Raw genomic sequence first — 24,180 nt, forward strand, 5'->3', positions numbered from 1 at the left:
GAGAGCCAGAGGGAGAGGGAGGAGGAGAGCGAGGAGGAGAGCCAGAGGGAGAGGGAAGAGGAGAGCCAGAGGGAGAGGACCCGGCTGCTGCTCCTGCTGCTGCCGGGACCCTCCGAAGAATCAGCCTGGGGAGAGACTTACCGGGGCCGTGGACAAGGACCGAAGTCCAGGTGGCGGGCTGAGGAGGAGAGCCAGAGGGAGAGCGGGGAGGAGAGATAGAGGGAGGTCTGTAAGGGTGGAACCTGAGTGGGGTACCTGAGGAGGACCCGGCTGCTGCTACTGCTGCTGCCGGGAGCCTCCAAAGGTTCACCCTCAGGACGCGCATGCCGGGGACCTCGGCCCAGGTGGCGCGCTGAGGAGGAGAGCCAGAGGGAGAGGGAGGAGGAGAGCAAGGAGGAGAGCCAGAGGGAGAGGGAGGAGGAGAGCAAGGAGGAGAGCCAGAGGGAAAGGGAGGAGGAGAGCAAGGAGGAGAGCCAGAGGGAGAGCGGGGAGGAGAGCTAGAGGGAGGTCTGTAAGGGTGGAACCTGAGTGGGGTACCTGAGGAGGACCCGGCTGCTGCTACTGCTGCTGCCGGGAGCCTCCAAAGGTTCACCCTCAGGACGCGCATGCCGGGGACCTCGGCCCAGGTGGCGCGCTGAGGAGGAGAGCAAGAGGGAGAGGGAGGAGGAGAGCGAGGAGGAGAGCCAGAGGGAGAGGGAGGAGGAGAACGAGGAGGAGAGCTAGAGGCAGAGGGAGGAGGAGAGCGAGGAGGCGAGCTAGAGGGAGAGGGAGGAGGAGAGCGAGGAGGAGAGCGAGGAGGAGAGCCAGAGGGAGAGCGGAGAGGAGAGCTAGAGGGAGGTGTGTGAGTGTGGAACCTGATAGGGGTACCTGAGGAGGACCCGGCAGCTGCTCCTGCTGCTGCCGGGAGCCTCCAAAGGGTCACCCTGAGGACTCGCATGCCGGGGACGGGGACCTCGGTCCAGGTGGCGCGGCGGTCGTCCTGTCGACAGAAACAAACCAAACATTTCAACCTCTCTTTTACCAAAATGACTCTGGAAAAAAGTCCTCACATCCTTAGATTTCAGTTCAATAAGACTCATTTCAAAATAAAAGTCACAGATACACAAACACATGACTTTAAGCAGTGCTTGTTTTGAACACTTAACTGTATGTTTCTGTAATTTGCTTCTCCCATTAACAAATCAAAATGCACACTTGTAGAATTCAACAACTGAATGGACTGAAAGCACAATAATATCACACTGCTGTAAGTACAAAAACATGACGAAAAAAGTTTCACTTACATTTTTCTTTACTACTTTCAATAACTGACAGCCTGCTAAGCTATGATATATTTGACTTTGTATCCCAGTAAAAGGCCTGATGAATACACAGGTAAGAAGTTAGCTTGTATAAAGGTGATGACACAAACACCTGCCAACAGTATCATCAAGAAGATGGAGTCTCATATCATCATCCACTATTCAGCAGGATTTGATGTGTATTTAATAAATAAAAGTAAACATTAATATCAAATCTGATACATTAATAATACCTCTGGAAAAGATAGAGGATTTCCTTTCGAACAGTATTTACATTTTCTAGTCCCTATGCGTTTCTGTCAGTTAACTTTGTGGAAAATAGATCTTGTTTGACCTGAATTTGCAACATGCATTTGAATATTAAGTCATCTAAAAATAATACAAGATTAGTAAAAAAAAATACTCTAAATTTTCATTAGCCTGAAAAGTAATGTTGCTATCTTCATAACGTGGACTCAAACATGCGGGCCAGAAGGAGTTTCATGATTATTTTTGCGATATTTTATAAATCGTCCAAATATTCAAATTATTTCGTAATAAAGTTGTGTTACTGTGCACAGTCATTTACGGAGTTACGTTTTGTCAAACGGCTATCAAATGAGATAAATTCACCCTTCAAAATGTCATTTAAAAAACTCTTTATCAAGTCAATGCATCTTTCACTTCTCAACAATAAAACAAGCTGAGAGTAAATCTGACGTCTGCCATGCGGAAACAGTTCTGCACCGTATTTTCTGACGTCTTCACCTGTCAGCCTGGAGCAGCTCTTTAAGGGTTACTATGGAGATTTGAAATGCTATTTACTTTTAACGCCGATATCAAGCTAAATTTGTTTTAGCTAACAAACTTCCGGTTTCATCAAATGTAATACATGGGCCTATAACGCATGTTAAATTCAATATAAAAAAATGTGTTGGAAATTAAAAAGAGAAAAAATATACAGCTGGTTAACCGGACGTAAAAAACAATACCATTGTACAGAGACGAAGACGAACAAATTAGCAATAGCATCATAATAAATACAAAGTTGAAGCCGATATAAAATAGGCCTTAGTGAATTAATAGTGTGAAAAATACATTGACGTTTATTTAAATGCAAAGAAAATAAGAATGAATTCCCTTTATAGGATGGAAATATTATACCGGAATCCCAAACATGCACACTGAAAGATAAAATGCATTTATGTTTTGGAAAACGTCCATCAAATTTGATGAATTCATCCTTTAAATGCCTTAAAAGTAGCGATTATATGCGGGACTGGACCAAAATGAGTTTCATTAACACTTTGATTTTCTCTATGTAGAGCCTGCTAGTTCAAAATGTACATTTTATTCGTAATATTCTGGTGTTACTGTGCACAGTCATTTACAGAGTAACGTTTTGTCAAACGGCTGTCGAATGAGATGAATTCACCCTTTAAAATGTCATTTAACAAGTCAATGTATCGTTCACGTCTCGACAGTAAAACAAGCTGTTTCTTAAAGAGTAAGTCTTACGTCTGCCATGCAGGAACAGTTCTGATCCTTGGAGAAATGTCGGTCCCGATGAAGCGTCGCTGAAGGGTTGATGAAGGGTCGATGAAGGGTCGATGAAGGTCGTTTTTCTGTAGAAATCCTTGGAAATTTTCAACTTTGAGAACCACTGCGAAAATCTGCTGCCAACTCTCAATTTGTTTGTGTCGAAAAGACTTTGAGTTTGTTTTTGTTCGATTAAGTACATGTTAGAATCTGTCCTGACGTCACTCACCTAAAGGTTGCTATGGAGATTTTAAATAGTTAACGTCTGTGTAATTTTATTTAAAGGTTAATTTACTTCACATTATTCATTTATTGAAATCCCATTATCAATTTCTCTTGAATAAAAAAAATCCAAGTTGATTTTAGCTTAATTTCTGGCTCAACTACTTTTTTAAAAGATGAATGTTTTCACATTGTTTACCCTATAATGTTCATTCTGTCGTCTTTGTTTGTGCATTGAATGGCTTGGCATTAATACAAAATTAAGGTTTTTCTGTTGCTGTTTTTAAGTTGGAAAATTAGCTGTGCTCCCAACCATGTAGGCCTGAAAGCACTCATGCTTATTTTTGATTTTTTAAAATTAATATCAGTAAATTAATAACAGCAGAGGCCCAAACACATTGTGGCATTTGGATTCATATGACAAACTAAAACCGTATGGCATTGCAATTAATGGCCGCATAGACGGATTTAGTCAACACATAATGTGGATGGAGGCATATACAACTAACAGTGATCCCAAGGTAATCGCCGACTACTTCATAAGCACAGTCAGGCTCATCGGAGGCTGTCCACAGCGGTTGCGGGCCGACCCAGGTCCGGAAAAAGGACATGTCGGAGAAATGCAGCTGTTCCTGCGTAGACATCATGCGGACCATCATGCAGGAGAAGGAAGCTTCATTTACGGATGCAGTACGGCAAATCAAAGGATAGAGTCGTGGTGGGGGGTCCTGCGAAAACAGTGTGTACAATTTTGGATGGACATTTTTCAAACCCTCAGAGATGATGGACATTTCACAGGTGACTTCCTGGACAAAAACCTGACGCAGTTCTGCTTCCTCAACCTTATCCAGGTAATGCCTTCTTGAAATATACAAATTACATAGGCTACAGTATAGACACATAGCAGTTTCTTTGGAAAATGTGGGTATTTTGAATGCAATTCTTAAGTCACTGGTAATTTATCTGGTGTCAAAGTCTCTAAAACACATTGTGACACTTGTAGACTGATCACTAGCACTTTTTTGTTCATCTTTATTCTGTCCATCAGACAGATGATTTTACCTTAAGTAACAAATGGTAGGGTAAAGAAGCAGAGATGTTTAGTCAATAACAAAGTTTGTAAAATTGTATTGCAGTAGTGCACTGGAAAGGATATAACAATACTTCAAAGAGGGACTAAACCACAATGAAAAATTGACATGTATAAATTGTTAAAAAGAAATTTTAACACGCATCCTGTCAAAGTCAACAATGGCTGCCATGTACTGTACAGAAATACTGTATCTTAGTAATTTTGGTCAACAACATGAAACTTTCAAGATCCAACTCAGAGTTAAATAAGGAAAGTGCCTGAGTGGCTGACTCATCTTACATTCAGAACAGTACCTTTTGCTCATCAAACAAGCTGATTGTTTCCTCCGAAACACCTCGACTTCTCAAGAAAGTCACAATGTCCGACAATTTCTCTGCCATCATGGCATAAGCGATTAGATAGACTTATCTATGTTGTAGATGTAACTTTTATGGACCGAAAAACAAGTCATATATGAAAGAAAAATAGTGATGTACTGGATACGTAGGATCAACACAGGCTGTTTGAATTTTTATACCTGACTTTGTAAAGCAACATGTTTTAAGCAGCAGATAACAGGGGCTACAGTAGAAAAGCTGTGCCTTCTCACATCCTGTACTGCATATTGGTAACATTGCTGCAACGCAAATTTATCTGATCACTTCTAATGTACTGTACAGTAGAAATATTCCAGAAAATATCTCAGATGCTTGTGTCTCTCCAAACTGCCCAGATATCATCACAGCTAGTCTGGCAGTAGTCTGTCATGCATTCACAACCTCAGAACCTGTAGAGGCACTGCAGTGCTAGTTTTGTGCCCTGTGTCTATGTAACAAAAGCAGTATCTGCACAGTCCATTCAACCAAACTATTATCTGTAGTATACAGTTTACCAACAAAATTATACTGTGACACTCCCAGTAAGCCAGCAATGTGGCAGGCATACCCAGATTAAGTACTGATGAAAATACTGACAGTATAAGTCAGGTCAGTTTACCTTCACTAATGCATACCTATTACGATGCAGATCTTCCTCTCCTTCTTTTGCCCATTTTAGCAGTTGCCATGTAGCTCAAGGCACGTGCTGCCACCTCTGGAAACAGGACAGGAGAGGAGAAATATATAAGGCAAAATTTCGTTAGATATTTGTTTGTGTAATTCTGCTGTCGTGTGAAAAAGCATCTTTCACATCTCACACATTGGCTAAGAAACACACTAAAAAAAACAAAGCTAAAAACTTAAGTGTCTAAATAACGAGCTAGAACTGACCAGGTCCAAAACGGTCCAGCTTTATGGACTCTATCGATCTCACTGCCGTGGGTGTGAAAGAAATTGAGAAAAAAATAATAACTATTGGGGCTACTATTTACAGACGTGGGACACGGGACCTGGATTTCCCGGGACTGCAAGTGTACCAAGTGGTTTCCATTTGTAGTACACTTCTAGTCCAGTAATATTGACCAATCACGTCTCACCAGGCTGCTGCGTTTGAAGGAAAAACAGTCTGTGTGGAGAGCAAAAGCAGACGGAACGTAATGCGTCGTAATGACATCCAGGCTTCCAATCTTTATAAACAGACATCTGCATACTAACGGCTAACAATCTGTTCTAGATCTCAAATTCAACTTGAGATACATTTCCTTGAGGTTGTGTCACCAAAGCCGTTTAGCGTTAAGATTTCCTGACTTCCTCGAATGCATCAGAAATTATCCATCCGACCTCCGTTCAACAAAGGAGCATTTTAAAAAGCAGTTTCCTTCTCCTCTTGAGGACAGACCTGACAAAGTTTCATTTTTACTTCTTACTAATCTACATCATGATGTTGAAATTTCGGCAAAAGCAAGACCCGTTCATTAAAGTCAATCACAAGAGAAAAGGTTAATTTATCTGTAAACAATGCAGCACACGAAAAAGGCAGTGTTGACTGGAAGCCCGTTTATCCCGTTTACCGGCATGTTCACCAGTGTCCGCAGAGTCTATCGTCGTTATGGGATCCGAGATTGATCGGACGCATACCGGGGTCTCCCTCACCTGACGTCGAAGATGCGGGGGGCACGGTTTAAAAAACACAATAAAGTAAAAACCGCAGCATATATGTTAAAAAGCTCCAACAGTTTAAAACGTACTCGACACCATTAACTCAATAAACTGTATCCAGTGTTATAAAGTGGTCTTTTAAATTTCGTTGCCATTTTGAAATGATGGTTGGGCTCAGCAGTTCGCGTTACGGTGCTGATCTATCTTAATGGTGTATCTTACCTGGTCCGCTGTTTTCCGAGTCTTCTGGTTGCATGGGCTAATGAAGAGATCTGCTTCTGAGGTTCCCTAGCCTGTAAAGGTCAGAATCATGTCTCGGATCATTTTGAACATCATGCCTCACATCTATTGCATTCGATGTATTTGTAATAGGCCTACATGAGAGAAACAGGTCTGAGCTAATATTGATGCAACGTTACACAAATGAGCAATGAATGTTAGGCTACCTAGCTAAGATATTTGGAAGTAGCGTTGGGAGTAGCGTTAGCTTAATAAAGAGTAACTTTAGAGAAAATGTAAACCGGTATTTACTCAACAAGAAAAACCGCATTTATTGAACGTTTAATTATGAGATGATTAAGTAAATTTACCTGTTAACTGTGTGGCCCGACGGCTGAACAGCGGCTACCGGAAGCAGACTCGCGTTGGTTGCTGGTAATATATTTCCCTTAAAAAAACTTTTTTTTTAATTCTAGGAAATTTCCGACTTTATTCTCGTAATATTGCGACTTTATTCTGGTAATATTACGACTTTATTCTCGTAAAATTACGACTTTATTCTCGTATTATTACGACTTTATTCTCGTAAAATTACGACTTAATTCTTGTAATATTATGACTTTATTCTCAAAATTTGTTAGAAATGTAGAAAATACAGGGACACTGAGATTGCACTGCATTTACCACTGCTTCTTATTTTATTGCATAGATTATTTACAGAAGAGCAAATAGAAAGCTATTCCCCAAGAAACTTAATATATAAAAATATAAAGATGCCACAATATGACAATTTATTAAGACGCTTCTCAGAATGACGACTGTATAAATTATATCTAAATAGTCTTTGTGTTTGTGTGTGTCTTTTTTCAATAATCCACCAATCTATTAAAAGAACATTTTACAGATATGTTATTGTCTCTTGCCATGTGTCCATTGATTTGAAGGGTTCACAGCCAGTATTTTAAATATGATACCGAAAAAATGATTACTGTTGGCTTACATCTAAGCTCTAAAAGTTATCATGTCAATATGGAATGTCAGCTTTGTCTCAAGTTATTTCACAGCAGTTGTTGTACTCCTGTGCAGAGAGACTGTGTCGCATTTCTGGCAAGGAAATCCAAAATATCTCATCCAGCTGCTCCAGTCCAAACAGGTAAGAAATAATTCAAATGGAAAAATACACTGCCAGGCAATGGGCTTAGATCATTTTAAAATAATTATAAGCAAGTATGATTGCTATATAACGTGTATGGGAGAATTTTCATCGACATAAAAAATAGGCTATATACTTAATGCAAAGAGTGGCCACCCTACTTTGCCCATCCATGCACGAGAGTGTGTTCACGTGACCCTCTTCCAAGAAGCAGGGGAGATGTGGGGGAGCAGGAGCAAAGATACGTCCTCATTTGCATATTGGGCGCCTGTTCCACACATGCTGCGACGTGAACCAATCAGGTCTAACCATGCAACAAACCACGCCCGCGCGGCAACTCGTGTCGCGCGCTTCATCAGCAGCATTGTACTGGCGGTAGGGCAGACACACAAGTAGTTAGTTTCCCTTCGTCTCGACTTCGACTAGGTTAACAAGTGGTTTTTGTGGTTTCTAGTTAAATTAAGACAGGTTTTTGTGTGTGCAGTGGTCAGTAGCGAGCTTAAAAACTGCATTTACGCCTCTGAAGGAGCTGCCGACTGCAGAGTTGACCAGCTGAAGCCTGCTACTACCGTGGCAAACTTATTGTTGGGTACCCCGTGGGGTTTAAAGTTCAGCTAACAGTAGCATCACTGGCTACTAGCAGGTAGTTAGCTTAATAACTTACGCTCTTTATTTGGTCACAATGGCAGCTTTGTGCCAGCCACGACGTGCCTTAGTGGAAATACCTGCTCCACAGCCAAAAATTGCCGGTAAGTCTGAAGAATGTTTTTAGAGGGTGCAAAAATTGCTGTGTGTTGTGCAGGACGCGCCACTTTGCTATCATGCTAATGATATCTCTAACGCGCGCGCGCGCGCCCCCAGTATTAACATTCAGTTATTCCAAACTATTGATGTTCGCTTTAACTTTTAAAGAGGACAGACTGCGTCAATTTTCAAGAGTCATACATTTAATATTCATTTGTACTTTATAGCCGGTTTATGTGTCGCGTAAGAAATACTAACAACTGGGAAATGTTAACACGCGCCACTGTCAGTTACAATGCCCAACTCTCCTTAAAATTCTAAAGTTGGCAGTTTGCTGGTTAAAGTCTCAACTGCCAGCTCCACTCTGCCCAGACATTAGCTTACAGGACAGACCTTTTGTTTTGTTAAACTAAAGTGAGTGCTTAACGGACAGATAGTTATGGAAGCCCGTTTCCGCCACTTGGATGAAATAATAGGTCCTGTAAGTCATTATATTGAGATACTTTCTCAATATTTTGACTTAGCATCGTCATTATTTTGAGATAATAAGTCATAATATTGAGATACTAAGTCGAAATATTGAGATTTGAAGTCATTATTTTGAGATACTAAGTCAAAAATATGTAGATAAAATATTTAGATACTAAGTCATTATTTTGAGATACTATGTCAAAATATTGAGAAAGTATCTCAATATAATGGCTGACAGGACCCTTTTATATCATCCAAATGGCGGAAACTGGCTTCCATAGATGGGAAACGACATTAGAAAAAGAAAGTTGTGCCTACTGATGTTCCGCACACGAGTGTAGAAGAGTTGTCAAGGGAACACACTCTCAGAATGTTGCTTGTGAATGTTTGTTGGGAAAAGGCGCACATTGATCCAACTTTCCACGACTGCACCAAACCAAACAGACTGTCAGTGCACACTGTTGGTGTTGGTTGGAGTTGGTCGGTGTTTGTCTGGGCAGTGTGCAGCCACCTTTAGTAATACAGTATGAATTTTCACATTTTACAGCTCGAATGAGGAGGTCCTACCTAGAGATTCTAAGTGCTCGTTTGGCTCCATCACCACTTCCAAGGGGGAGAAATGCAACTGCAAACACAAGGCGTGCACATTCATGTAAGAAATTCATGCAAAAAATATGTTTGATTGATTTTGGCATCTGACTGTCCCCTGCTCTTCATGCTGTGGTTTGTCAATGTCTGAATCATATCCCTTTGTCTTGCAGTGGACTTGTCCATCCGCGGGGTGTGGAGTGGAAGGCTAGAGGAGCAGTGTGAAAAGATGGATGAGCACCATACCCCTCTCTCCAAACAGCAGCTTGTACAGCTAATCAGATCCCTCATCTTAGTTGAACAGGTATCCACCCATGTCTCGTCATACGACAGTATAAATACACTAAAATGCAGGCCATGTCATTTTACCTTGTCGGTAAAGCATTACATGTAGGTGGCTGCAAAGGCAGCTAAGTTTCTTGCTCATGCTGCAAGCCTTAGTTCACAGAAGATTCAACAAAAAAACCTATATTCGATCACGCTAGTCACATGCTCCAGCCCTTTTAAACTGCCAATTAAATTATATTGACTGGTGGAACCAGTGTAACGAGTTGACTATTCTGTATGATTCTAGGCTATCATCCTACTGGTAGCGAAAGCACACTTACACAGAAATGGGACAGTGCATCCTCGTGTAGTGTTTGGACCTTTTCAAAATGGCTGACAGTTTTAGGGTTTTTATTGGACTTTTAGCAGCCAAGATGTTCAATAAAATGTGCTACTCAACTGCCAGCCTTGACTGCTTACAGTGTAACCTAAAATATGTGTTTCATTGTGTCCCAGAGTCAAGAGCCCAGGATCCTGGCAGCAGACCTGAAGTATCTCCAGGAAGATCTGCAACTGAAGAAAACAAATGTTTACAGGTCCATACCCTACTCAAGGTTCGGCTCCAACAGGGACGCTCACTGCTACAGAAAGGCATATCCTCATCTGGTGGCATTCAAAGTGAGTATCAGTAGGGTTGTTGAAGGTTTATATAAATGATGACTCTTTAATTATAATTTTACATGTATTGTGTCCAACTCTCAGTTCTTTTATTTCAAACTTTAAAGGAGTTGTTGGCCTTTTAAGTGCACCCCTGCTGTTCTCTTCTAATTGGAAAAAAGGGCAATTTTTGTCTTGAGCTTGTTTCATTGTGTCATCCTAATTGGATACCTCCTTATCCTCCCTCTCAGGTTTCGTGTGAGGAGTGGGGCCAAGTTCTTCTGAGGAACAAAGAGTGGGACGCTGTGTTGGAGCACACACTGATGGCGTGGCGCTACACCAGCGAGTTGCCGCAGTGGGACACAGCGAACCACAATGCTCTCAAAGAACAATGTTACAGCATCCTGGCCGCTCACAGCCTCACTGCACTCCAGCACTACCAGCCTGAACCCAACAGGGGACGCGAGCTGCTCAGAAGGTAAGACACAGTCGGAGAGGAATTCATTTAACAACATTTTTTATTATTGAGGTTGTAATTTGCAAGGGTGTTGAACTGGACTGGTGTCGCTAATATTTTGTCTACCACAGTTATACCCTCAAGAACGGCCTTATATTAGAAACACCTTTCAATACAATACGCTCCATTCCAACACCACCACCCAGTAGAGCAACAATAGCAAACAGGAAGTAGAATTAAGACGGTGTCAACATTTTTGGCAGTGTTTATTGCACCATATTTAATTGTACAAGTGTAAAAAATGAAGTGGTCGTCGAGTCCTTATCCATTATAATCAGATTATGGCAATAATCACAAGGATGTTGTGTAAAAAGCTCAGTTTGGTTGCCTAACCACTTAAAACTCAACTATTGTTTTGATCACTCTTTAATACTTTTGTTGTGTAATTCATTTCAGTGTTTAGCCTTCATGCGCATGTTGAAAGGTCAGAGTGAATCAGATACTAAGTGCTGCAGCAGTACACCACTAAGGCCTTTTAATGTTGCGTTTTATTCTGCGCCACTCATAAAACGTTCCTGCAGGCAGAATAATGACCTGGGACATAAACAACAAAGGTCAACTCAGGTTACTTGGGGAACAAGGCTACAGTTAACCTTGGTCTGCACAAATTTTAATCTTTTACAGGGGTTATTTTTTCTGTCACGTTCTACCCTGCCTGGTCATTTCTGCTGTCCAGAATATGGAATATATCGTGTAACCTTGATCCATAACTTTTCTTTAATTAATAACTGTTGGTTTACCCTATATTTGGCAGGTGCTTATTTAATTACCTGATAAATCCTTGTAAAGCATTTTGACCACTATATTGAAGAGATTTCTCTATACACTCGCAGCTTAAGCTGGGATTTATGAGAGATACTATCGCTTTACCACGTTCTCTGCTGACATGTTAGCAACCAATTGTTCAATGTTCAACTGAAACAATGCATCATGGGCATCCTACTGGAGTCCTTTCTGCCACCTGTTGAATGTAAGTTCACTCACCTTTTAGTCCTGGGTTGATACACCTGTCCCTGAGGAACTTTCTTCACCACCTGGGTGTTAGCTTCAGCTCTCACTGGGATGTATACAGTCTTTTGGTGTAGTATGCTGATCACTTCTTTTAGCAGCTAAACTTAAATACAGAGTACAACTTAAAAATGACAATGTTGCTGACACTCTGAGGTAGCTGGATATTAAATGTGTGATTAGCTCTTAATGAAGCCAAGATCCTAACACATCCAGTTGTGTCATAGGGCTGCACGATATATCGTTTAACAACCGCAATTGTGATGTGTGCATGTGCAATATTCACATCGCAGGACGTGCGATATGAAAGCAAATTAAGTGAAACGGGTAAAGCTGCTACTTTATTGTTGCTCTGTGCAAAAAGGAAGCTCGACAGTTTCTTGTTTTTAATTACTAATCCACAGGAAAAGTCCGTCTATCACATTAGTGCAGCTCTTCACCAGAGCACACAGAGAACTAACCGCTGTGCAGCAGAGACTCACGTCTCTTGCTTCCTGTCGGCACACACAACCTCACACCGTGTCTGTGCTGCAGGTCTAACCGGTAAAAGTAAACACTTGCGAAACGTCCGCTCCGTGAACAGTCCGTTTGTGTAACCACAGCGTTAACCACCACCGGAACGAGGTCCCGCTGTTAACGGGAATACTCTCACTTATAAGCCACCCCGCGTGACGGAGGCTCACTCATCCCGTCCACATCAGTCACGTCGGCAGCTCCGTTACGCGAGGTGGCTTATAATTGAGAGTATTCTTGTTTAACAGCATCTGCAGCACACACAACACCTGAGGATCGTGCCGATTAAACATACATTTGATCATCAATAGCAGTGGTTGATGACATCCCGTATTAATAACACAACTGCGGCCCACAAGTCTGTTAGTATTTGTTCCATAAAGAACGTGCCGCTCCAGCTGTGCTCTCTACTTTATCATGCGGGTGTCAGAGTCTGAACCAAGAGTAATAAAAAGTATGATTGTTAACGCACTGCATTTATCTGGTATAATTTCCTGTTTTTTAGAATCCCAATAAATATCGCAGAACAAAAAGATATCGCAATGTGTCGAGTATCATGCAGCCCTAGTGTGTCATTTATATCATGTTTAGATGCATGTTCTGGTATCAAGTTTATAATCTAAATTGTTGTAACATTAATAGAATTGAAAAGGTATTCAAGTTAAACCTGACTAACAAATTCCTCTCTCCTCTGTCTCTAGGTTGAAGATGGCACAGTTGCACAGCCAGTCAATCATGCCCTGTATCCAGGAGTTGCAAAGGATTGTGGGATGTGCTGATGACTCCTCCATGGACACAAAATAAAACTATTTCTAATCTACTTGCTACAAAAGAGTGAAAATTGTGCTTCATGGATTAATGATTTACGCTTGGCGTAGGGCCAAAAATATTTAACATGCTGGTGTTTGTTTGGAAAATTCATTACAGTGTTCTTCCAAAGGGCAGGGTAGCAACTGAGAGTGTATTAAGTATCAATCCACCTTCCAAATGGTTGAAAATGCAATAAATCCTCTTATTTAATCACATTGCATTTTCATGTCAGCTGGAAACTACTGTTTATGAGCACTCCGGCATTTGTTGAATGGTGCACCTCATAACGTGTTCATCTTTAGTTACATCTTAAAACAAAACTCTTTAGAGGAACAGCACTCGAGAAGTGTTGCATTAGCTTGGTGCTGGAAACAATGACATTAAAGTGTATATTTTTAGACCTTTTGTATGGAATAACTTTTGCATTGACCAGTGAAATGTTTAAAATATGAAATGGCCTTGTTGCTTTATAAGGGTGTGTATATATGTCCATGTTACTGTTCAAATACTTGAAACTGTGGCCTTTGTCGTGTCTGACTGTAGTTCTGTTTTATGCGTCTTGTTGAAAGAGAATTGTCTTTGTCACTGATTGCACTGTTCCTGTTTGTCCTGAAAACTTGAAAATTTTGATAAAATAGACCCTAATTTCAATAAAGTCGGTACTTTGTATTTGCAGAAGTCTTGTCAATCTGTTGGAGGTTTTATTTGACCTAATTACAGTCATTTATTTTGAACAAAGCTGCAGACTAACATATATTGCATTTGTCCCAATGCAGCATTTCAATAGTCAAGAGCTCAGACAAATGATCTGCAGGCTGCAGTGGATGAATGGGCAAGAGGATCCAAGTTCAAGACAGGATCCAAGTTACGACAAAGCAATGGGTACCAATTGTATGCATGCTAAGTACATACTTTGTAAGCTTAGATCAGGATACAGGATGTTCTTGGAAAGCAGTGAGTGGTTTTCCTTGAAGCCCACCAATCAGGAAGTTAAATCTCTTTCTGTCTTGTGGTTTCAACAGACGTCACCTCTGCAGCTGTTCCTGTTTAAGGTATACATGCATTGCTGTAATTGTCCAAACTGCCTACTGTTTACTTACCACTCAGCCTAGCATGTCAGAACCTGCACTTTTCACCATGTGTAATATACATGTAAACTTTCTTTATAGTCAAACTTTGCTACTTCCTATTTATTTTTTGTTGTGTTTCCATCAGACAACTCTTTCACAGTGCATTGGACCTATAAGAGCAAATGTGTTCCTCAGTATAGTTCTCTAGTTTGCTAGTATTTTGTCTAAAATTGATCCTGCAGGCTGTGGATGTTGATTAGAAGGCCGGGATAGTTCATTTGTGGACTGTTGAGTGTGCAAAGCGCCGAGATTGTAGACTGCTGCCTCCTAAAGACGGACCATTGCAGGAGATAATAGGATTAATCGATCAATGGGGTGATAATTTGTCCTGTCGAGCAGTTTTAGAGCTCTGCTCTTTCAGTTACCATTTTAAACCACTAGGTGGAGCCCAAGCTGCACCGTTTCCCTTCATACAGTTGCACTGTGATTGGAGTCAGGCTTACGGCTTCAATGGAGGAGCAATGTTAGTACCAGTGTAGATACAGCTGTTGCCATGGCAGTGTGTAGAGTGAATATTAAATAATTGTACTATTTAAGGTTCAGGATGATCAGTGGGAGGTAGCTTTGGTGAGAGGCTGTTGTCTGACATGCTTGTGCAATTTCTTAGGGATGTTACTTAATATTAATACCTATTATAGCTCTTACTTTGGACATCTAAAGTGACATTATTGTTCTTCTATGATATTCATGTTGTTTTGTGTAGGAATATACTGTACCTTTACTATTTGAGATTTCTACTTCAAAAATCAGGATAATTATTGTCTCCAGGGCTTTACATGGAGTGGATAATGTAGTGTTACAGCTACCGCAACTCAGTATGTGTAAATGAGGTCGACCTATTAGCATAGATATACGGTGTTAATTTGTAATCTTGTATTTGTGTGCAGGTGGCTCAGACTCCCACAATTTAGCCCACGAACATGGAGAAAAAACCACCGTGCTTTTGTCTAAGCCATCACAATAAATTAGATTTCATAGCTCGCTCTTAGAGAGAGAAAAAAAAGCCGCAAACATCATTGACATTTTTGGCGATGATGTCGAAATTACCTCTGCAAATTGTTTCCCCCATAAACGTTCAAGCAATGGAACTTGAGGCTATTATCCATATGCTGTAAATACACGGCCCCGCTCGTCATCTGAGATTAGTCCTCCAAGTGAATGTTTTCAAAGTGGCATCCGGGGGGTTTCCTGAGCTTCTTGACAGCCTACCAAGCACTCAGAATCAAATGAGGACAGATTTTTGTAGCAGCACTGTTACTTACTGATCTTGGCACTGTAGAAGAAACCTTCCGAAGTGGTCGATGCACTCTGAAGTAGCGTAGAAGTTAAAATGCCTTTATTATGAAATGGCTGCAAAGATACAAACCAATCGATGCATTACAGCTCCCCTGTGCCTTGGATGTTTTTCTGAGGTTGCTGAGATCAGAGAGCTACCAGCTACAAAGACAGACCCCCCTGTTTGCTTTGCCTCTGCATAGCTGTTGGCCTTTCATTGAGCTGTAAATACTATATTTTATTCCACACTATAAACAGCCCAATAGCTGCTCCATTCAGCTTATCCAAAATCAGCAGTTGTTTATGTTCCCAAAGCAGTCTGCCACTAGAGGTTAGCCCAGGAGAGAGTGTAAGAATGTTTCACTATTTCATTCGCTCATTATCTCCCAGGTAGCTCCATAAATAGTGCTGCAGTTCTGCTTTAACAGAAGACATCTGAGCTCTGGGACAGAAGTTGGTCTGAGGCCTTAGATCAGAAAACAGCTTTATGTTTCTTACGCTTACGACTTGATTTATCCTGCTGATCAGATCCGATCAAACGTCATTACTAACAACATAGTTTGTTGTTTAATTTGGTGGAGATTGTACCTCTCCCCTGACCTCTGCCCCCCTCATCTCACATACGACCTGTTCACCTCCATACAGTTAATTATAGATTTATGAGGGCTCAATAACATCTTAATTGGGGCGCTGGTTTAGCTCAGTTGGTCGAGCAGGCGCCCCACACACAGAGGCTACAGTCCTTAACACACTGAGCACAGGTTCGACTTCCGGTCCTTGTGGGTATGCATGTGGTGTATACATGTATACACGTGTACAGTAGCTGTTTGTTAAGGAAGTCGGTCTCCCCAGTTTGAGTAAAGGATAGAAGAAGAAGCTGAAGATATAATTTATTCATCCCCAAGTGGAAATTCAATTTTTTCCACTCTGTTTTTAGGAACATGCTACACACACATAGGCCCGAAATACACACATGCACACACAGGGCTTTATGGACATGCATTAAAGGAGCAATTCGCCCCTGGAAAAAGCCACTGTCACTCAAAGCTGGTGTTCTCTGTAATCGATAGAAGCAATAATATTTGAAATTGGTGCCATAGCTGTGGAGAAAGTTGTACAAACAGCTTGTGGTTTCACCTATTCTACATTCCTACAACACCCAGCGTGCATTGCGCCCCTCCCTCTGAAAGGAACGGCCCAGCGAGAGACGCTGGGCAATGGCTCAGAGCGGTACAGAGTCCAAAATACCATGAGAATATACCGGTGGATCGTCTGAAAAATATTCGGTCTACATTTCAAATCTGACAATTTTGGGCGAGACATGACATCGGAGGCGGGCGTCCTAGATTGAGGAAGTGTAGTTTAGCGAGCTCCCTGGACTTCACCAGATGACACATTTTTATGTAGTCTGGCGGAGGTTTTCCTGGGCCCATTAGAGAGGCGGATAGCGTCCTCCAAAGGCACAGAGACAAATTGCTCTTTTCTTCTACCATAATGGCATTAGCTCCCAATAATAGCATGATAGGACTGAGGTTGAAAATCAGCGAACTGGCCCTTGAATGGAGCGATGTCCGAGTGAGGGGGCTGCACACAGACGAGCACCTTGACAGTGCTAAGAAAAAGAAACTGGCACCTAGTTACATAGATGTACCGCAGACATACAGAAGCGCATGTTTTCCATGAGTTGTTAAGTTACAGTAGTGTGCAAAAAGCCATTGTTGCAGTAGAGCTTTTTCACTGAGTGAACAGAGCATCTGCAAAGTCGCCATGACGTCTCACACCATTGATAGTCAGTTATTAGCAGCTGCAAGACAGGCTAAACATAAAGCACCAGCATTGTCCCAGCTACAGTTTGGAGGACTGATTTTTGGAAGCAAAGTTTTTAACTGAGTTGAGGAAAGATATTCAGTCTCTTCCTTTTGTAATATTAATATTTTAGAGGCTCATTATTGTGGTTATGTATTATTCTGTAATTTAAATTCCTGGAGCTCGGACCATTTTCTGATGCTCCAAGAAAATACACCCTTAGATAATTAAAATAATATCATAAATGCGGGATTACTACTACCTGCCCGACAAGGAAAACCTTTAAGCAGGGGTAGCCCTCGATAGCAGAGTAAGTTCTAAGTTGCATATTAATATTGATGCTAAATCCAGGGGGGCAGTCATGTTGAATTTTTTCTCCTCCAGAATCCACATCGGTATCACTCTCGGCTCCATTTATTCCAATATCAGTGGGGCTCTTTATGACGGAGGCAGCACCTGAAGTGGGACAAAGGTGAGCTCTTCCTTAAGGAGCTGGAAAAAAATGAGGCAGGTTGAAGGTAACTGGGTCTTCCAAAAAGTTAGTTACAGCACTTCATCCCAAAATATCCCCTGTAATACCCTGGACATCACAGATGGATTGTGTTGCTGCGGTATGACTTATTCCCTCTTGGTAGAATGTGAGCTTCACATTGGTGGTTTTTCATTCTGGACATCAGGTTGCACAGCTTTTCCTTCCTCTTCAGCCATCTAACAAAGGGCCTTATTTACACCTAATTAACGGTAATTAAGTAGCTGTGAGGATTGAAAACCAACTCGACTGAGTCCCAAGGAGTCGCAGAAGCGACACAGACCGAGTGTTTGTACACGACTTGAATAGTCTGACATAGCTGAGCTCCTCTCGTAGACATCTGCACCGGTGTTCAAACGTCTGTCGCTTTAGCTTGAGCAAACAGAGCAGAAAGAAAGTGAAAGGGAGCATTTTGATGGCATGGTGCCGGAATTACATTATGATAAATTCAGAGACCTGAGCAGGTACCAAGGACGCTGATAAGAACAGCAAGGAGAGCCTGCTGCCAAAGTACTGGAGATGCCCTCTACTGACTTCTATTTTAAAAGTTTGATAGTGTAGGCTCCGTCTAGAGAGAAACCAATGCTTTGGTTCAGATTAGCAGAGCCGAGGGCCACTTATTCATCGGATTTCATTCCCCAAATGAGCACTTAGATAAACTGCATATTTTGTTAGTGTTTATAGTTTTTCCTTCTGTGACCTAGAAGCCCACAATAGAGTTATTAGTGTGGGACAAAATGCCCCTGATGGTCAGAATTACATTGAATTATGCTCTCTGAGCGTTTAGTTCGGCTGGTAAAAATTTGGTGTTGTTTGAAAAGGTCTGAAGCACCAGGGCGAAAGAATTCCCCAGAGACAGTTTTTGCAGAACAAAAATCAATGGTTGAAACTTAATTAAAATATTGTAAAACCGTTTGAATAGTGATCCCTCTGGCATTTATTTGTGCTTGCTTTACTCAGTCGACCTTTTTTACATCAGACAATGGCATAAATGATAACCTCATTCGAATTTGAAGTGTTCGTTTATATGTAGGACCACTTAGTGGTTAAAGTTCGTGCTACTCTTGACCCCATCTGCTTCCGTGTACAAACTCCAACTGGCTTCTCCTAACAGGGGCCGTGCTGACTGTTATCTACTGTACATCGTACACTTACTGTTGCTAAGTAACTCATACAACCCCACTTCAAAAAATCTGAACTATCCCTTTAAAACTGTTGGACTACCTGTGCGGACCAATCAGGTCACACGAGAGAATGACTTCATTCATTGTTTTGGTCAAAACCTCTTATGTGGCAGACCGCATCAGGTCAATGTGTGCTTTTGTGGGCAATGTGTTACAAGGCCTCATGAGGCCGATGACAACGTGTTTGAAAGCAGGTGCGCGCTGTAAACGTAGGTGAGGACAGCAGACGAGCAGCAGATGAGCTGCCCTGAACAAAGTATCCAGAGCCGTATAGACGTATAGTTAAGTTACGTATAGTTGCATCAGTGGAGGCCCAATATGCTCCATGATCCACCATTGCGATGTCGCAACTCTCTCTCTCCCTACGGCTACCGTCCGTCACTCACTCAGTTACTCAGTCAGTCACATGCAGACCTGTGTGTAGGGCTGACCCTGGCGAAATTGCCATATACTGACAAAAAAACACCAGCCTCCATGAATAACTATTTTATCAAATCTCTGATAAAAATGGTATAAACCCCCCAAAAAACGTCGCCTAGAGTCTTTTGTATCCAGATTATTTGGCCAAGGGTCTGCACTTGTGTTGCAAAAGTTTAACTTTTTTAGATTTTCTGCAGCCTCTTTTTTTGGCTGTTCTCGCCTCAGGGCAGCTGAAGATAAACAGGAAATTTTAAGAGGAGAGAGTGGGGGATGAACCTGCAGCCTCTGTGTTTAGGACAGTGGCGTCTGTATATGGGGCGCCTGCCCTACTCACAGAGCTAAACCAGCGCCCCTTTCAGCAGACATTTTGACAAAACATAGCAAATAAATAAATAAGAATACAGGTAAAACAATAATGGCTGCATTCCATTAAGGTTAGTATGGTCTAGAGCCCTGGTTGTGGCAAAAAGTCGATGTATTTTGAAGGACATGGGTTTCCAATGACGTGCGTGCAGTCGTACTGTAGTTTATTCACACTCCATCAACTGATTAGGTAATCCCAGCTACAGTTCCATTCTTGAAACTTGATGAGCCCGACTGTAGTTACGTTTATGTTGCACTTTTTCAGTTTATTTCTGTTAAAAAAACGGGCTAATTAAATGAATTGTAAAGGGAATATATTCTTCTTATGCAAACTGCACAGATTTTAATTAAATACATTTGATTGGTTAAAACAATTGGGTTGCAATTTGTCATTGTCAAAATTAGCACCTGCCACTAGCCAAATGCAGGTAAAAATCTATTGCCGACTAAAATAAATGAGGTCGGGTACCAAGGGCGGGTGCTTTAAGTAAGTTTTGTTGAGTAACGACTCTGCATGTCGCTGGCGTGTGTCCGTGAATAATTATATCGCAGTCCTTTAATTGTCCCTCGCTGACCACCATCGGCGCGCTTACGCTTCTGATATTTAGCTGGCGCAGGGCTTTAGTGCGTCGAGTTTACACTTTCATTCATCGCACCTGAAATGTAGCAGGTGTAACAGAGCAGCTGTTAGAAACGTCAACTAGTCGTTGGCGGACCGTGGGCATCCTTTGTTTACTGCGATGCATCCATTGGACAGTCACACAACCACTGTCGGCTGTACAGGGGCTGCCGGACGGGGAACTGACGCTACATTAGCAGCCCGCACCGGCTAATGAGAACTTGCTACAGCAGCTAATTATTGAGTTTCAATGTTGTGGAGACGTATTTCCAATTCACTTAGCCACGCCATCACTGCATCTAAACTACCATATTAACCTGTACCACTGTCACTCCGGGAGGCAGAGGAGAAGCTAAACACCTGAGACACCGAGCGGGTAACAGCAGAGGCTATCGCTAACAGCTGAGCTACAGCATGGTCACTAGCAGAACTGAAGAGCTTTTAAATGAGTGTGAAAGGTTGTCTGTCAGCCTTGTGATTGACTGGCGACCAGTCCAGGGTGTAACCCCGCCTCCTGTCCAATGAAAGCTGGGATAGGCTACAGCCCTCCCGCGTGACCCTGAACAAGATAATGCTAGGTTTAAAGAGTGGACTCCAAAAATGTCCACGTTTTCTTTCTTTAATGAAGTCGCACTCATCAATAATATCTTGACGTTGTACTTCACATTAAAATATCATTTCCAGAATTTCCCCCAAAGGAGCATGAGTCTAAATCAGAAAATTCACATGCAAATGTAATCAGCAGACTCTCCACCAGCTGCACAATGGGACACTCAATCCCTTCTCTCTTTTTTAAACCAATATCTCAATTTTTATTTCATTGTTGTGTGACTCCCTGGTGTCAAACATTTTGGGGGATTGATAAAACATTCCATTTATTTTACATCAGTGGATATTTTCAGTGGTTTGAGCCAAGTATTTTTGGGTTGAGCGCAGTTACAGAACAGCGAAGCAATTTGTTTAGTGGCAGACGGGTCAAGAGAAATGAGCGAGCTCCATCAAATCCCGAAAACGAGAAATCGGAATCAAAGGAATGTGTCGTTTTTACAAAGCGATCCGCCCTTGTGTTGTAAATTGTTTTTCCTGGTATTTTGTTCTCTTGAAGACCCCACACAGTGGAGACAAAATTGTAGAGAAGGGATGAGGAATACTGTCTATCAAAGGTCTCGAGTTTTACTTGAACTCGTGGTCTGAACTTTTGTTCGCTGCAAAACTCGCCTCTCCTGTGAATATAAATTGCAGCTGGATTGGGCTCAGCAAAGTGAGTTAGGTGAAGGTTTTTTTAGCCCAAAAAGGGGTCATTATGTTACTCTCTCCTCCATCTGCCTCTTAAAAATCCAGGTTACTTGGCAGAAATTGGACGTGGATGCACTTTACATACTGAAGGACTCGGATATTTATGTGACTTGGACGCTAAGCATATTAAAACGTCTTTGACTGCTGACAAAGAGTGAGCCTCATTCAGCAGGATGTGTTTCTAAGAGAATAAATGACCACCCTAATGGCACTGTCAAAACTAATTATGTCAAGCTTTTTTTAGATGGCTCTAAAACTCCCGAGTCTAGTCTCCCAACTGCAGATGTTTAAAATGCAGGTTGATTCTGCGCGCCCCTCGGGTCAACTGAAGCAGGTGCTCATGAATAAAGAGGATGTTAAATATGCGTGAAGTTATTAATTACAAGCCTGGTATTTTTACAAGGCGCTTCTGTATTTTGGCTTTAGAGCTCGGGCACGGCTGTCAATACGTTTATTCTTCTCAGGCTTTTCAGCTCCTCCCAAGGTGGCCTTGGCTGACAGGCAAAATGTCCCAATGCAAAACAGTTGTCTTAAGTTTCCACGCAAACTTATACCTCTTATTCATATTTAATTTGTTTATTTGTGCATTATCCTTGGATGGTCAGTGAGGACGACTTGAGCCAGGGTGATGAAATGAATATGCAAATGCCTTGTAGCACTTTGAGGACACTCGCATAAATGAATTAAAGGGTTGTTGACCTTTATTTCAATTATAGAAGCAAAACATTTAGCAGAGATTCGACCATTAGAAAGTAAGGTTTTGTGGTAAAGGTATTGCTGGCCAAGGTTAAGTTCCATAACAGTTCCTATTCCATGCAGGAGCCATGTGGTTTTAGTCTTTAGTTTTAACCAATGATGGACAGCGCGTCTCCATGTATGCTCATTGTACAAAATTGAGGCCAAAATACCCCCCATGCCAGGCGCTGCCATCTTGCCTTGAGAGATTGGCGCCACCGTAGCCACTTCCACTAACCGAAACACACACCTAACTTACCGGAAAAAATCAGCCAAGATCCCACACATCGGTGTTTTAACAGCAGAACAGCTTCTTTGTGTTGCTCTTAAGCAGACGTTCACAGATATGGAACTTTAATGACTGCAGTGATTGTTTTAGTTGCGTTTAGCGCCGTCCCTCCTCTACTCTGTCAATCATCCTTTTTACGGCATCAAATTACTAATTAAAAATAAACTTGTCAGAAAATGAAGTAGTTAAGAATTAAACTATATGACAGAAAACTGTATTTGGCATTGTGTATTTTGATTTAATAGTTTGAGCCATGTCCCATCTGTTAACATGGAGGAGGCGGGCTTTATTGGAGCTGTCATGTCGTCCATCTTTTTATATAGTCTGTGGTTTATACTTGCATTAATCATACTACTGATTTATTTTTGATTAATTTTACAATACTAATGTTTAAAAAGATGTTCCAATGTTCACCAGATGCACAGGAGCGATACAACGATGAGCGCGTCAATTAATCACTTAGCCTGTCTGTGTAGCCCTCAGTTTTAAGTGTCGGCTTAGCGGCTTCAACGATGATATTGAGGATGTTGTTGATGTTGATTAGGATATTCATGATAATGATTCTTTACGCCCTGCGCACTTGCTGACTTCGTTCCCTCCTGTCCTGATCGTTGCTTGTGTTGTATTAACTCTCAGATGTACGTGTAAGTGCTAATGTAATGTCAAGTACAGTATGATATGACGACATGATGCAGCATGCAGGATAATAATACTGCATTGTTATTTTTCCTTCTTTAGCTTGTGGACGAATGTGACTTCAGGTTAACGGCTCACTGCTGCCATTGCTCTCCTTTCAGAGAGAGAATGACATCCATATTTGGAGATGTTTCTGCTGATGATAGCACAAAAAAAAAGGCTCAGGATTTATTTTTGAGCCAGAAAACACTTGACTTTGTACTCCAAGGGTGAAGTTCCCATTGACTTCAATGCATCAGAGGGAATTACTGCACGTCACATGGCTTTTAAAATTCAGCCACAGCAGTTGCTGCCTAATTGCCCTTTTTAAATAAAGTCAAGTCAAGATTAGTGCTTTAAATGAGAAAAGCTTTGCCATGGAGTGCATGCCAGTGGGCCTGAATGTGGAGAAAACACCGAACTATTCCTCCTGCCGTCTCCAAAAACCTTGCATTACCCACAATATGCTGTAATAGTAGGAGCTGGACAGGTGAGCACCTCGGGTTCACTGTGCTCTGAGCGTGTTTATGTATGTGTGCGAGTGAGGGAAAAAGGCAGCAGAGATAGATGCCGTAATGGTGTGTGGTGGGGTCTTAAAATGACAGAGGCTAGCCGTTGACCAGCCTAGAGGGGTCCGCTCCCCGGGGTCATGTGTCATTAGCAGTCTGATTTGGCGGCTGACTCCCAAACAGCCGAGCGGCGGGGACAGCGATGCTGTTTTCATGGCTGAGTGAAAAGCGCTCCCGGCCGGCGCCTGTCCTCA

At 41.9% G+C, this 24,180-nt stretch overlaps 1 protein-coding gene across 1 annotated transcript; it reads left to right on the forward strand.

The window, feature by feature from the left end:
- Positions 1 to 8,166: 8,166 nt before the first annotated feature.
- On the forward strand, positions 8,167 to 13,260 carry LOC138603298 (uncharacterized). Its single transcript, XM_069674994.1, has 6 exons — positions 8,167 to 8,270; positions 9,284 to 9,388; positions 9,498 to 9,628; positions 10,108 to 10,269; positions 10,500 to 10,726; positions 12,988 to 13,260. The coding sequence occupies exons 1-6, from the start codon at positions 8,204 to 8,206 to the stop codon at positions 13,088 to 13,090; spliced, it is 795 nt and encodes a 264-aa protein (XP_069531095.1). The 5' UTR covers positions 8,167 to 8,203; the 3' UTR covers positions 13,091 to 13,260.
- Positions 13,261 to 24,180: the final 10,920 nt, after the last annotated feature.

The sequence above is a fragment of the Semicossyphus pulcher genome, unplaced genomic scaffold (assembly GCF_022749685.1).
Source record: "Semicossyphus pulcher isolate SPU_LCO1_2020_fin unplaced genomic scaffold, fSemPul1.0.p SCAF_24, whole genome shotgun sequence".
NCBI lineage: Eukaryota > Metazoa > Chordata > Actinopteri > Labriformes > Labridae > Semicossyphus > Semicossyphus pulcher.

Excerpts from the sequence above, each read along its gene's own strand:
- LOC138603298 (XM_069674994.1), top strand. The coding sequence starts at position 8,204 with ATGGCAGCTTTGTGCCAGCCACGACGTGCCTTAGTGGAAATACCTGCT. Across the intron at positions 8,271-9,283 it reads TCCACAGCCAAAAATTGCCG|CTCGAATGAGGAGGTCCTAC; the intron begins GTAAGTCTGAAG and ends CACATTTTACAG. Across the intron at positions 10,727-12,987 it reads GGACGCGAGCTGCTCAGAAG|GTTGAAGATGGCACAGTTGC; the intron begins GTAAGACACAGT and ends CTCTGTCTCTAG.